This window comes from Molothrus ater, chromosome 17 (genome assembly GCF_012460135.2).
Source record: "Molothrus ater isolate BHLD 08-10-18 breed brown headed cowbird chromosome 17, BPBGC_Mater_1.1, whole genome shotgun sequence".
NCBI classification, from domain to species: domain Eukaryota; kingdom Metazoa; phylum Chordata; class Aves; order Passeriformes; family Icteridae; genus Molothrus; species Molothrus ater.
This window is the reverse complement of record NC_050494.2, coordinates 377475-389663: the sequence shown is the minus strand read 5'-3', so window position 1 is coordinate 389663 and position 12189 is coordinate 377475. Positions and strand designations below refer to the sequence as shown.

Sequence of the window (12189 nt, the reverse complement as noted above, 5' to 3'; positions counted from 1 at the left end):
CACAGTATACACCCATGCATTCATCATCATTTAAGCCTGGTGTTTGCAGTCACAAAAATATTGGAATGCCAGTAGTTCTGAAAGGTCTTTAGAAATACACAGGCCATATGGCTATTGGTATTTGGACAGCAAGGACAAACCAAGAGTTCCAAACCACCATTGTTCACCTGAAGAAAGTATTTTCCTGCAGGAAGTACAAGCAGTCAAAACAAACCTGTAGGCAAGCAAGGAACAGAAGTACAAAGTATGAAGACAAGGAATTAATTTAAGCAAAAAAGAAAGGATAACTTACTCAAACATACAATGAACTCATTAGCACTTCACAACACTTCTCAGTATGATGCACCAGTCCAAAGGACTGCTCTTTTTAAGATTTTAAAAAACCCCACTGTAACCATGCAACTAGACAACCATCAAGAGTACAGTTTAAATACTGACAACAACCACTTGTAGGGCTGAGCAATAAATCCTTCCCCTGTCCCCTGCACATTCTTTAGCTCAGCTCACAATGCAAGTGTTCACACGTGCACAGGACATCAGTCACACAGGCAAGAGAGCTAGTGTCAGCCTGTCAGCTGACAAATTACAGCTACAGACAACACCTATCTTCTGCAGATGCGGTAATAAATAATATGTGCAGTTAGAGAGAATTTATCATCCCCTACTATTAAATTAGGGGTTGTGCTCTCCTTTCCTGGCCAAGAGGGAGAATTTAAGTCATTATCGTTGCCTAGGTCATGCAGGAACTACAGGAGCAAAAGCAAGAGCTACAGAGAGCTTTGCCAATTAAAGGTAAGAATAAATTACATGCTTCTTACATTTCAGTCAAGGCAGTATCGTTATGAACAATTAATACTCTAGCCTCATTCCCAACTTGACCTTAAAATTACAGACAGACAGATTTTACTCTCAGCCCGCTCAAGTAAAATTTTATTTCCATTGAGGAGACATCCACGAAGTTATCAGCAAGAGCGTAAACTAGCGAACTCTTCCACAAGCTGACTTAGGATGCATTCAAATAACATGCATTCATCTAAGTCACCTCCCTTTATTACTATGAAAGTTTAGAAGTCACAAAAATTAAAACAGAGAATTATGATATGACTGATCTTTACTTAAGCCTTCTTGCTTGACATTTTTTTTCAAAACTGGTTCTGCAAAAGGATTCATAACACATTATAGAAAATTAAATGAACCCAGGTCAAAAGCATTAGTTACAGAGATGCTCCATTACTAAGTGCTGTACAGATACTTACAAAAGGTTATTTCAAGTCACTACCATTGCTTTAACATTTTGTTTAATTCCCTACTGCATACAACACAATAAAATTCTGTAGCCTAGTGACATTTATTTTACTTAACTTGGACTCATCAATTTTCAGATATCTCTCCTGGTTTATTTTTAAGTATTTAGGCTAGAAACAACAGCCAGGGACCACAGAAACATCTCTGGTACCCAGATTTTAATTCAGTAAAGGAGATAAAACGGTTTCCCGAAACTGTACCTGTTTAGATTAACTAAACCCTGGAATGGCTACAGATTACCAACTGCTCTAGAATTAATGGGACAGGAAAGGAACGGAAGCCTCCCCTTGCCGCGCTGAACATCTGGAAGGGCAAGTACCTGCTCAGCGCGGGTTCCCCACTCCCGGGTCCGGGTGACGTACACCGCCGAGCGGCCCCGGAATTCAGAGCCGCCGGGCCCTGACTTCCCGCTCCCCGCCGCACCCGGCCCGCCGGGCGCCGCTCCGGACCCGTCAAATCCCCGCCTCGGGCTCCGGCACAGCCCCCGCCATACGGTCCGTGCCCCGGCTCGGGCCCCGGCGCCGCCGCAAGGTCACTCGGCCGCCCCCGCCGGATGGGCCCGCGGCGCCTGCGTTCGGCCCGCACAGACTCACCTGCCCGCGCAGCTCCGCGGGCCGGCGTGCGCGGGCGGCGACAGGGAGTCAGGGACGGGGGAGCGGCCGGGGCCGGCCCGAGCCGCGGGCCTCAGCGCGCCGGGCTGCGGCGAGGCGGGAGCGGCCCCGCTCGGCGCCCCGGGGCCGCAGGCGGGAGGCGCCGCCCGGCCCGGCCCTTTGTGCGCGGGGACGCGCCCGCCCGGCCTCCCTCCCCGCGTCTCCCCGCCGCGCCGCGGGCTCGCAGCGCCGGATCGGGCAGGCAGCCCGGCCTGCCCGGGCGCCGCCGCGCTCTTACCGAGGGATCTGTACGGGAAAAAGGGTTAGAACGGAGCCACCTCCACCGGGCCCGCGGCGCGCCGAGCCCCGCGCACCGACCGCAGCAGCACAAAATGGCCGCCGCGATGCGCCGCCGCTGGGGGGGGGGGGGGGGGGGGGCGCGGAAGACCCGCCCACTCCGGCCGGAGGGAGCGCGCAGAGGGCGGGGCCGGGCATGGAGCCGAGCGGGGCGGGGCCCGGCGGTGCTGCCGGGGCGGGAGGGGCCCGGCGAGGGCTCGGCCCGCAGCGGGGCGCAGTCGCAGTGCTCTGCCGGGAGCGTGAGCGCTGAGGTGGCACGGCGGTGAAATACCGGGGAGAGTTGGCGGCCTGCTCCCTTGAGCCTTCCTTGAGGCGGATGTCGGGATGCGGGCGCTCCTGCGCACACCCGCCCGTGGCTGTCGCAGCTGGCTCGGCTCGGTGCCCTCACTGCTGCCCCATGTGCCGGGAAGCGAGTGGGCCTGAGTAGTGCCCCTCCGAGGGGATCGTCACTGCTCCTCAGCCGTGCTCACCCTCTGGTACAGTCAGAAGACTGTGGGTTCAGTTGTAGATAACAGAGTTGTTCAGGGGCAAATTAATTTCATTTTCTTTTTTTTGGTAGTTTTATGCTGGGTTAAAGCCCAAACCAGATTGACATAGAAGAGCAAAAATCTGTGTAGGCTGGAATTGGGTGGATAAATTCTCCCTGGTTCGGGTGGGTTTCCTGGGATAATCCTTGAAATTCTGCTCAGAGGCCACAGACCAGCAGAGGGTTGCCGCCTGTCAGGTTTTGTGACTGAAAGAGTAACTGCTGTGGCTGAGGTGTTCACATAGCACCGGGTGCTTTTGGGCTTCAGAGGAAGACACAACATGGTTCAAGGGCTTTTCCCTTCTGTCTTCCTCCTCCTCCAGCTGCAGGAACTGCTGTTGCTACACAAATCTGGCTGCTTCTTTGACATCAGCCTCAGCCCAGTTCCACAAGCATCACAGGACCCAGGGAGCACAAAGCATGGTTTAAAGCAGAGTGTCCCCATCACTGTACAGCAGTAGGTGCTAGTGCTTTTCTGACAGAGCCTGTGAACTGTGTGTGCTGGGAATCTGTGGAAGCAGAGTGGCTTGCTAAAAGTATTGCAACAGGGAGGAAAAAAAAAGGTTGAAAATACAGTTTTCAGATTTGCATTTTAACCTGAATATTTCAGAAGTGGTCTTAACATTGCAGGTGTCTAGAAGAGAAAAAAAAAATTGCAGAAAGAATTAAAATAGAAAGGAAAATAACCCTGAAGTTTTGAGATAAATAGAAAATTATTTTATTTTACCAAAACATCAGCATAGTGTTTGTGTAATGGGTTTTTTGACAGCACTGTATTTCATTCTGGAGTTTCATCACTTAAAAAAACCTACAGACTCATAGAACACCTGCCCTGAGAACCATTTCCTTCCCCTCCAAAATAGGTCTTCCGAGATCCCACTGGGCTCCTTTGCTTTGCTGTTCCACTGAGAGCACATGGCTATTGGTAGTTCAGGGATGTGTCTGTGCCAATTTGTGCAATTCTCCTTTTTCACTGTCTAGGGGTCCAGCTTCTCTGATGTTAGTGTCCATGGTTAAAATGATCATGAGTGCTCAGACATTTGCCAAACTTGCCTGCTGTGGCTGGCCATGGAGCGGCAGCCCTTCCCAGGCAACAGGAACTCCTCCACAGACCTGGCTGGTCTCTGCCTGCTCTGATGCAGGTTGCAGACAGATCGTGATTGGATCAGTTGGATAAATTTGGGTCCAGAGCTTCCCCTCACACAGAGGAAAGTAGTAAATGTGGACAAACTAAGCTTTGTGGCCCAGGAAGGAGCCCAAACGGGTGAGAACAGAGGCAGACAGCACTACTTTCCTCTGTCCCCTTTGTTCATCAGACCCGGCCAGGACTTGAGGCAGAGATCTCCTAGCTCCCACCCTTGCTGAGCTGCTGCAGTTTTGCACTGTGAACTTCAGTGGATTTCTCTGCAGGGATGTCATCATGCTGGGAACATCACAGTCCATGCCAGTTGAATGTGCTATGGGGCTCACGGCCCCGGGGCTGAGCAGGACCTGGGGCACAGGGAAGCTGGGGCACAGCCGATGCTGCTCCTCCCCTGGCCAAGATGGAGAAGAGCTGCAGCTGGAGCGTGTGCCAGAAAGGGCTTTGGGAGCCCAGGAACACCGTCCCTGAGCTGAGCCCCTCGCTGTTTCCCAAGAGCCCCGTGGTGATCAATCACTGCACCTCCAACAGATTGCTCTGCCTGTCTCTTGCCTCTGTGCAAAGAGCGAGGCTGGCGGGGCTCTGCAGTGTAAAAGCTGCCCCAAGGAACCAGACAGGCTGGAGGAACGGGCACCAGAGATCTCACCAAATCCAGCCAAGAAGGGGCAGGAAGTGAGAGCAAACAAGGACGGCAGAAACCAGGGCAGGGGAGACTGGGAAGGTGGCGGGAAGGTGGCAGAAAGGTGTCTGGGCTGAATGGGAGCCTGACGAAAGAGGAGGAGAGGGCTCTCCCTCAGCCTCTATTTCTCTACTGTTTCTTGAGATGTGAACCAGGAATTAGATGTTTCCAGGGATGGGCCAAATATCCAGTTTACTGCAATTCCCCCAGTTGTGGCTGCTTGGCCATGACAGGGAAGAAGCCCTAAAAAGGGAAAGAGGGGAAAAGCAGAACCCAAACTGCACACCTTTGGTGTGGCAATTTCTCCCATCCCTTCCTGTTCATGAGGAAGCTTTGCCACACAGAACGACAGGACAGAGGAGGATGGAAGGGGCCTGTGGACAGCAGCTCTCACAGCTGGGTCACACGAAGGGGGTGGCCCACAGGGCTGTCCAAAGGAGCCTCCGGCGCACCAGCCTCCCCCCAGGCTTGGTGGGCAGCTTCCATGTGACACAATGTCAGCATGGTGATGTGACAATGCGGGGATGTGACATCACCATGATGGAACAATGCCCCTGGCTATATTTAGCTAGGAGACAGCTGCTGTGTCTCTGGAGTAAGAGTAAGAGTGGGATCACAACACCATGAGAGGTCTCGGCAAGAGCTGTGGAGCACCGTCCCACTGCTGGTGTCCTGCCGAAGGCAGAGGCACTGCTGAGTGCACTGGGAATCAGGGGAGAGGGGACCACTGGGCCAATATAGAGGGCTCTGCTGGGGAGCCTGGGACATGGGGTGATGCTCTAGGGCTTCAGGACTGCCATGCAGGAGGCTTGTTGGGCAACACCTGAGTGTCTGTGTCTTCCTATCTCAGCCCCAGAAGACCACACCTGGGAGAAGGAGATACCAGGAAAATGGACCCTGAACTGCTGAACCTTCCACTTGCAGTCAAGATCCCTGTGGCACCTGGATCCAAGCCTGTCTTCTGCAGGGGAAAACTGGGTGAAAAGGTAAAGGAAATAGAAAGGGGTAGAAAAATCTCTTTCACAGAGTCCCCATCATGCAAAGATTTTCTTGAGGCCACCTGCTCTACAGCAGGAGCTGCAGCCCTTCAACTGGACAGGACTGGGCAAGGGAAACTCCAGGCTCCCTGGAATACAGAGGAGAAAGCACTTGTCCATCTTTGCACTGGTTTCTGGCACTGTGCATGTGTGTGGCCGGGCCCCTGCCTTCAGCAGACAGCTGTGTGTGTCTGGGTGCCAAGGCAGCTCATTCCTCCAGCTCATCCCACAATGTCGGGCCAGGCCCTGGGGCACTTGTGAGTGAGATTCCAACCTTCTGCTTGCCTTCTTGGAACCTTTGGAATAACTTGGGCTTCCCTGCCTTGGGTATACACACACTGTTGTCCTCCAGTTTGCACTGCAGCTTCCCAAGATAGAGATTTTCTGGAGGTGGAGGTAGCCAACACAGCCCTTGGGCCTGCCTAACCCAAGGAGACTGGTTTCATCCACTCTCCACTGGCTGCATTTGAGCCTTTGAAGGTTAATTTGCAGATGGGTCTGCAGTTCTTCCTGGTGGCCTAAGATACCTATTTGCTGGTGGAGTTGCTGTGTCTTTTCTCCCTTAACCCATCACAGCCCAGCCCTGTAGTCTGTCTGTGCAGGTCTCTGTGCGTACAGAAGGATGGAGAAGACCTTTACCTTTTCACAGGTACCATGTGGTACCTCTTCGCTCCACTCTCCTGCCTCCTTCATACTCTGGAAACTCTTACAGCTCCACCGGCCGTTTCCTTATTTCACTCTGGATGATCCCTACTGCCACCACCTCAGCCCAGCATACAACTGCCTGCATGACCCTGTCCTTCAGGACTACCACAAGCGCAAGGACGTGCTGCATTTGCTGAAGAAACAGGGCTTTGTCACCAGAGAAAACAAGGTAGGTTTGGACATCAGGCTGATCAAGAGCAGCCCTCTTCAAGCAGGGCTCCCACAGCCCTTGCTGCAGCTGCTGCTGCCAGAGGACAGGGCTGTGCGTTGGTGTCCCTGGGAGCAGAAGCAGCGCCAACATCCCCCTGGCAAGCCCCAGTCCTGCCCTTCTCAGCCTGCCCCACGCTGCCTGTTCAGCCCTGGCTGGGGGCACAGCAGTGACCCCAACACCAGGGTATGGGGGGAGGGCTTGGGGGCAGCTCCTCTCCCACTGGGCTCAGGCTGTTGTGGGGAAGGCCGACTGCATGGCTTGACAGTTTTTGGGGCATTCTGCCCTTGTCCCTCCATAGGTGATTTGCACTGTGAAGGAGTTCAACGAGTACAGGCAGTACCTGACCAGGATCAAGCTACAGTCAGAGCAGATCTTGGGGCAGCAAGAAGTAGGCAAAGCGTTGTGTTCAGGGGCATGGGACTGTGCAGGGCAGTGCTGCTGGGCCGGGCGCTGTGGCGGGGAAAGGACTCCACGGCTGGGAGCTGAGCCAGCACAGGGCACTGAGCTGGGCACGGGCAGCAGGGCCACGTGCAGGCACACACTGTGCTGAGGGAAGCCCTTCTCCCCTGTCCTCATGGCCTGGCTGAAGCAGAGGTCCAGCCTGGGCCCTTAGGAATCCTCAGCATGCAGGGGCCGAGCAACATGACCCACAACCTGATGTCACTTTTCAGGAAGGTGTCACTTTTTTTTTTTCACTTTTCACTTTTTTTTCCCTTCTGCCATCCTGGGCCCAATTAAAGCATGGCCCCAGCCTGCCAAGAATCACCAACACTTCCTGTCAGGGGAAGCTGCAGCCTCAAAAGCCTTCCAGCCTACCCAAGAGCCAAAAATCAGGGGGATGCAGAAAAGGGAGAGCAGCTCTGAACAAGGGCCAAACTTACCCCAGAGCTGAGCTGGGCCAGAAGGATACCAGCACTGCTGCTGATTCCCAGAGGAAGCCAGATGGCACTGACAATGGCCTCTTGAATGCTGTGTTTAAGCAACTAACTGCAGCAGAAGCCAAGAAGCTTGAAGAGCTGGTTGAGACTGTGGTGTACAGAGTGTTGGAGAGGTTGAAGATTCCTAGGGATCAGCATGTCAGCTTTTTACAGAGGGTTGCCCGGGGAATCAGAGGAAGACTTTTAGGCTGCATGAGAGCAGAACTTTTGAATACTTCTCTAGATCACCATCAGAAAATGGAAGTGATGGCGAAAGAGCTTGTAGCAACAGTGTTGGAGATCTTGGGGGACCGTCTGGCATCCAGCACATCCAAAGCTGCTGAGGCAGGGGTTGCAGCCAAGTGGGAGGACCTGCCTCTTGCTGGAAGAGCCACCCAAGCAGACAAATCCAAGGACACTGCAGACAGAGTACTTTCAAAGACCTCCCTTGACACACTCACCAGAGAAGTTGTTGAGAGTGTTCACTATACCTTGGAATCCTCTGTAACTTCTCAGTTTGAACAAGACACTGGCTGTGAGTACACTGAAATCCTGGAGCTTCCTGGGGGAAATGTTTCCAACAGACAAGTGCAGTCATCCCAAACATGTCCAAGGCAGGGCATGGAAGCTGGACAAGGATTTCCCAGAGCATCTGAACAGCAGAGCCTGAAAGCAATGTGGCCTGCCCCTGCCGGGTGTGCCAAAACCATGGAGCCTGAAGATTGTGCAATGGTGAAGGAGAACTTGGAAAGAAAAAGGAGCCTAAAGTCAACAGCCTTAGCCAACACTTTGGATATAAGGACCATGTCAAATCGGATTGCTGACTCAGTATTAGAGCGGATTAGTCAACCTGGGCCTGCACCATCCCTCAACAAGAACTTTCAAGGGCCTGTTGCAAACCCACCCACATCCCAAGGTGGAATAGAGAGCTGTGCCACTGAGGACACTCTCTCTACCGTGGACCCATCGCCTTCCCAACAGCCCATCCCTCCAGCCCAGGCCAGAGCACAGCACAAAGCAGAGCGCCCAAAGCTCATCTGATGCAAGTGAGGTGTGTGACTGGAGAGCTGAAGAGCCCTCAGACAACAAACACAGACCACATCCTTGTGGTAGCAATAAAGTTTATTCCCAAGGCCTTGTGTGTGCTTTCTTTAGCTAGACCATACTGTCTCTGGGCATTTTCCCTAGTGTAACCTGTCCTATCTTCCATTCTTCAGCCTCTATCATGCTGAGACCAAATTTTATAGGGAATTTGAGGTAGGGAGGCAAGAAGTAGCCAGTATTTTTGTCTTGTTTAGCAAGCTTCGCTGTTGAGCAAGTGGAAGGATCAGTTTGGATCTTCTCTGCTTTCTCTGCAAAGGAGTTCAGGTGTCACCTGAAAATCCTTTCTTTATGCTCAGCATGAGCAGAGTTGTGCACTCCACACGACTCACTGTCAGAGAGCAGCAGGAGCTGTCATAGGACAGCTGACCAGGAACTGAGCTGGGAGGGCACTGCCCTATCCAGCACAGGACAGGCCAGTGGCAAATGGGAGCAAAGCAGGGACAGTGACCAGATGAACACTGGAAAATCCTACAGCGATGAGGCAGGTCAGGGGAGGAGATCCTGGCTTGGACCAGATTTCCACCATCACAGAAATGGCTGACCCGGCTCAGGCAAGGGCCTGAGGTCCAAGGGCAAAGGTCAGCATTTAGGCAACATTCCTGAGAAACAGGGAGGAAGTTCCCAGTGAGGTGTCCTTCAGCTACTTCCCCTCAAGGGCCTGGCTGTAGTGGTGCTATTGGGAAACCGGCCCCGAGCTTAGCAGCTCTGCTTCCCTACATTCCAGCCGAGACAATCACACTTGTGGCAGGGCAATGGACCCAAGGAGCAGCCCCAGAGAGTAGTCACGAAGGCCTCTGTGCCTGGCTGAAGCAATTCCCTGCCTGAGACCCTCCACTCCTCCCTGTCTGGCCTCAGTTCAGGGCTGGCTGGATTGCTTTTGACATCCCACAGGAGTGTGCTCGGCGGCACAAACAGGAGCCCAAGGCTCACGAGAGCTTTGCTGGCTTTACATGACAGAAAAATGACCCTCACATCGTGGCTTTTTTTTTTTTTTTTCCTTGAGACTCTTCCTTATTGTGTCCACGGAATGTAAAACCATCTGAAAAGTTTCAACTGCCTGCATTTACCTGGTCTCCTCCAGCTGCCTGGCAAGGTCTTGTTGGAGCCCCTCGCTGGCTGCCAGTCGGCCCTCAAGGTCAGCCTTCTGGGCCAGCAGCTCCTCCTCTCGCCACACCTGGGCCACTTCATGTCCTTGGTCAGAGGATTCCTGGCTCAGCTGCTCCAGACACCAGCTCGATGACTCTTCCTCCTGGGAAACCTGCAAGTGGGACAAGGTACAGCTGGAGCCCTTCCTCGGGAGCCCTGTGCAGAGCCAGCCAGTGCCACCTCACAGGCAGCCAGAGGACAAGGAGCACCTGTGCTCTGGCCTCAAAGTTTCACAGCATCTGCCCCATGCAGCTCTGATAGCCTGGCCTGCCAAAAGCCTCTGGCACTGTTCCCTTGGAAGTGCTGTGGCAGGCCCTGCTGCCTTGCCTGGGACCAGACAGCTCCTTCCCAACAAACATCCCTACTCCAAACTCTGTGTTGCCTCTCACAACCACTGCATCTTCCACAACCGCCAATACAATTTACTCTATGCACCAGGAGTACAGTTGCTTTTTCGCCATTGGTCCAAAATTCAGCTGGCTTTAGTCCATCACTCTGCTCATGTCCTCTAGTATTTCCCACACTAAACCCAAACCCCCCGGGGTTGGAGCCCTTTGCATGGGCACAGGAGAAGCAGCTCCCCATGCCCAGCTTTTGGCCTGGAGCTGGTTTGAACAGCAAGCTCCAGAGCTGGATCAGTCATTCTGGGTGTGCCAGGAATCAATCTGGCAGTCAATGGCCTCTGGCTGGAGCCAGGCAGACACACAAGGCTCTTTACCCAAGCAGGCCTGCACTGACAGGGATAGAGACCCACCTCTTCATGGGAAACCTCATTGGAATAATTCAGGGACACTGGAATAGAATGAAAGTCAATGACAGTGCCTGCCTGGATACAAGTCTTTCTCTTCAGCATGTCCAAATCATTCTTCAGAGACGCTTTGGAAAGTTCACTCTTGCTCAGTGCAGCACTCAGTACCTGAGTGCTGTCCCTCAATTTCTTCAAAGCAGCAGCCCCATGCTCCAAATCTTCCTGCACGCCTGCCCTCTCCACTTCCAATTCTTGAGTATTTTCCTTATGATTTCTCATCTCAGGTGCATGCATTTCATTCTCCTTTTCCAGATTTCTCATCTGCTGCTGGTACAATTCCCATTCATGCTGCCAAAACAGGGAGAAAAAGGCTCCCTGATTCCCTCCCTCACTTTGCTTTTCATACCAGATCTGCACTCCTGCTGCAGGGGCTTTCCAGCTTCCCTTCTGCCCTTGCCTGACCTCCTGCAGCTCCACTCCAGGCCTCCTTTGGGGAGGAGCTGCCAGAACTGCAGCCAGGATTTCAAGTGCCCGCTAAGCAGGATTCAGGCAGTGCCACGAGGATGTGCTCTCCATCAGGGAGGAAGGGAAGAGCAAACAGCCGCAGCCTTTCATTCCCTGGGGCTGGGCTGACAGCAGTGCTTTTCCACCTCTCCTGTGTAGAGTTCCCATGGCTCCATGCCCCAGAGCCCCACTGCCCTCTCTGGCAGCAGCAATGGCCAGATCAGTCTGTCATTCTCTGCTGCCACTCAGGACCAGTTCTCCCCTTGCAGGCACACGTCCTGCTGGGGATCAGACCTTGGCTTTCCTCTCCTCTCTCCCCACTGGCTGCTCTCCCATGGCCAAGGCCAAACACCTTTCTATTAACAGCAAACTTGGGACTCTCCCCTTCATTCCAGATCCAGATAGTTAGAAATCTGAACATGGGTTTGGACACCAGGAATTCCCCAAACCATGCAATGTCAGTAGGGACACTGAGGACATTGAGAACTAAAGGTTCAAGGGCACAGAAGCCCAGCATGGAGGAAAATCAGCAGCCTCAGCATTAACTGGCTTTGCCATGACTACAACATCTTCTCCTCCTTATTCAGATGAATGCAATTACAAAAGTTAAACTGGGAAAAGGTGCTCTTTAGAACTATGAACACAAGGTCCAAACATAGCTAGGAAATGGCCCTTTGTGGCATCAGCCAATCTCACCAGCACATCCTTCCTTTCCTTCTCCAGCTTTTCCAATTTCCTCTTCAGAGATGCCACCTCCTGTCGAAGAGCCACAGCCTCTTCCTGCCTTTCAGTGGCCTCTTTCTCCAGGGCGATTTGGTGAGAGATGTGCTTGGCTTCTGCCTGCAACCACTCTGCAGCAGGGAAGGGGAAAGGAAAGGGAAAATGGGAAGGGGAAAAGCAAAGCAAAGGCAAACTGATGTGCATCCTGCAGAGACAACAGCACTGTCTTCTCTACCTGCCTGTGGTTGCCAGGCCCTAAGCCCACAAAGGCTCCAAAGCTGACAGAAATGAAGGAAACTTCCAGGCAGAGAAAAAGGCAGGAATGAAAGGGGCAAGGGTTCAGAGGGATAGGAAAGTGTGTTTGTTCTTGGCCTTGTGCAGAGTGAGCAAGCCAAGAGAGACAAAGCACAGGGGATGCCTGTACAGCCCTGCTCCAGAGAGGCCAATAGCCTGGAGGCTCTGGCAGGGCCTGGAGTTTGGGGGGAATGGAGCTGAGGCA

General features: G+C 53.2%; 2 protein-coding genes across 18 annotated transcripts in view; one reads left to right on the top strand and one right to left on the bottom strand.

Moving 5' to 3' along the window:
* Nucleotides 1-2296, bottom strand: part of PHF20 (PHD finger protein 20) — a 71647-nt gene extending 69351 nt beyond the window's left edge. For 13 of the 17 annotated variants that reach the window (XM_036395917.1, XM_036395916.1, XM_036395927.1 and 10 more), the window contains exon 1: nt 2194-2296. The gene's annotated coding sequence lies outside the window, so the exon portion shown is untranslated. Of the gene's footprint in view, nt 1-1624; nt 1705-2193 lie in introns of those variants that run through there. The other 4 variants (XM_036395924.2, XM_036395925.2, XM_036395920.2 and 1 more) reach the window with 2 other exon arrangements.
* Nucleotides 2297-5439: 3143 nt separating this feature from the next.
* FSIP2 (fibrous sheath interacting protein 2) lies at nt 5440-9526 on the top strand. Its single transcript, XM_036395855.1, has 4 exons — nt 5440-5584; nt 6348-6509; nt 7292-7627; nt 9428-9526. The coding sequence occupies exons 1-4, from the start codon at nt 5489-5491 to the stop codon at nt 9524-9526; spliced, it is 693 nt and encodes a 230-aa protein (XP_036251748.1). The 5' UTR covers nt 5440-5488.
* The last annotated feature ends 2663 nt before the right edge of the window (nt 9527-12189 follow it).

What these genes read in the sequence shown, in the direction of transcription:
- FSIP2 (XM_036395855.1), top strand. Translation starts at nt 5,489, where the DNA reads ATGGACCCTGAACTGCTGAACCTTCCACTTGCAGTCAAGATCCCTGTG. An exon ending in GGGGAAAACTGGGTGAAAAG is followed by an intron (nt 5,585 to 6,347) that starts GTAAAGGAAATA and finishes AAACTCTTACAG; the next exon opens with CTCCACCGGCCGTTTCCTTA. An exon ending in TTGTCACCAGAGAAAACAAG is followed by an intron (nt 6,510 to 7,291) that starts GTAGGTTTGGAC and finishes GCCCAATTAAAG; the next exon opens with CATGGCCCCAGCCTGCCAAG.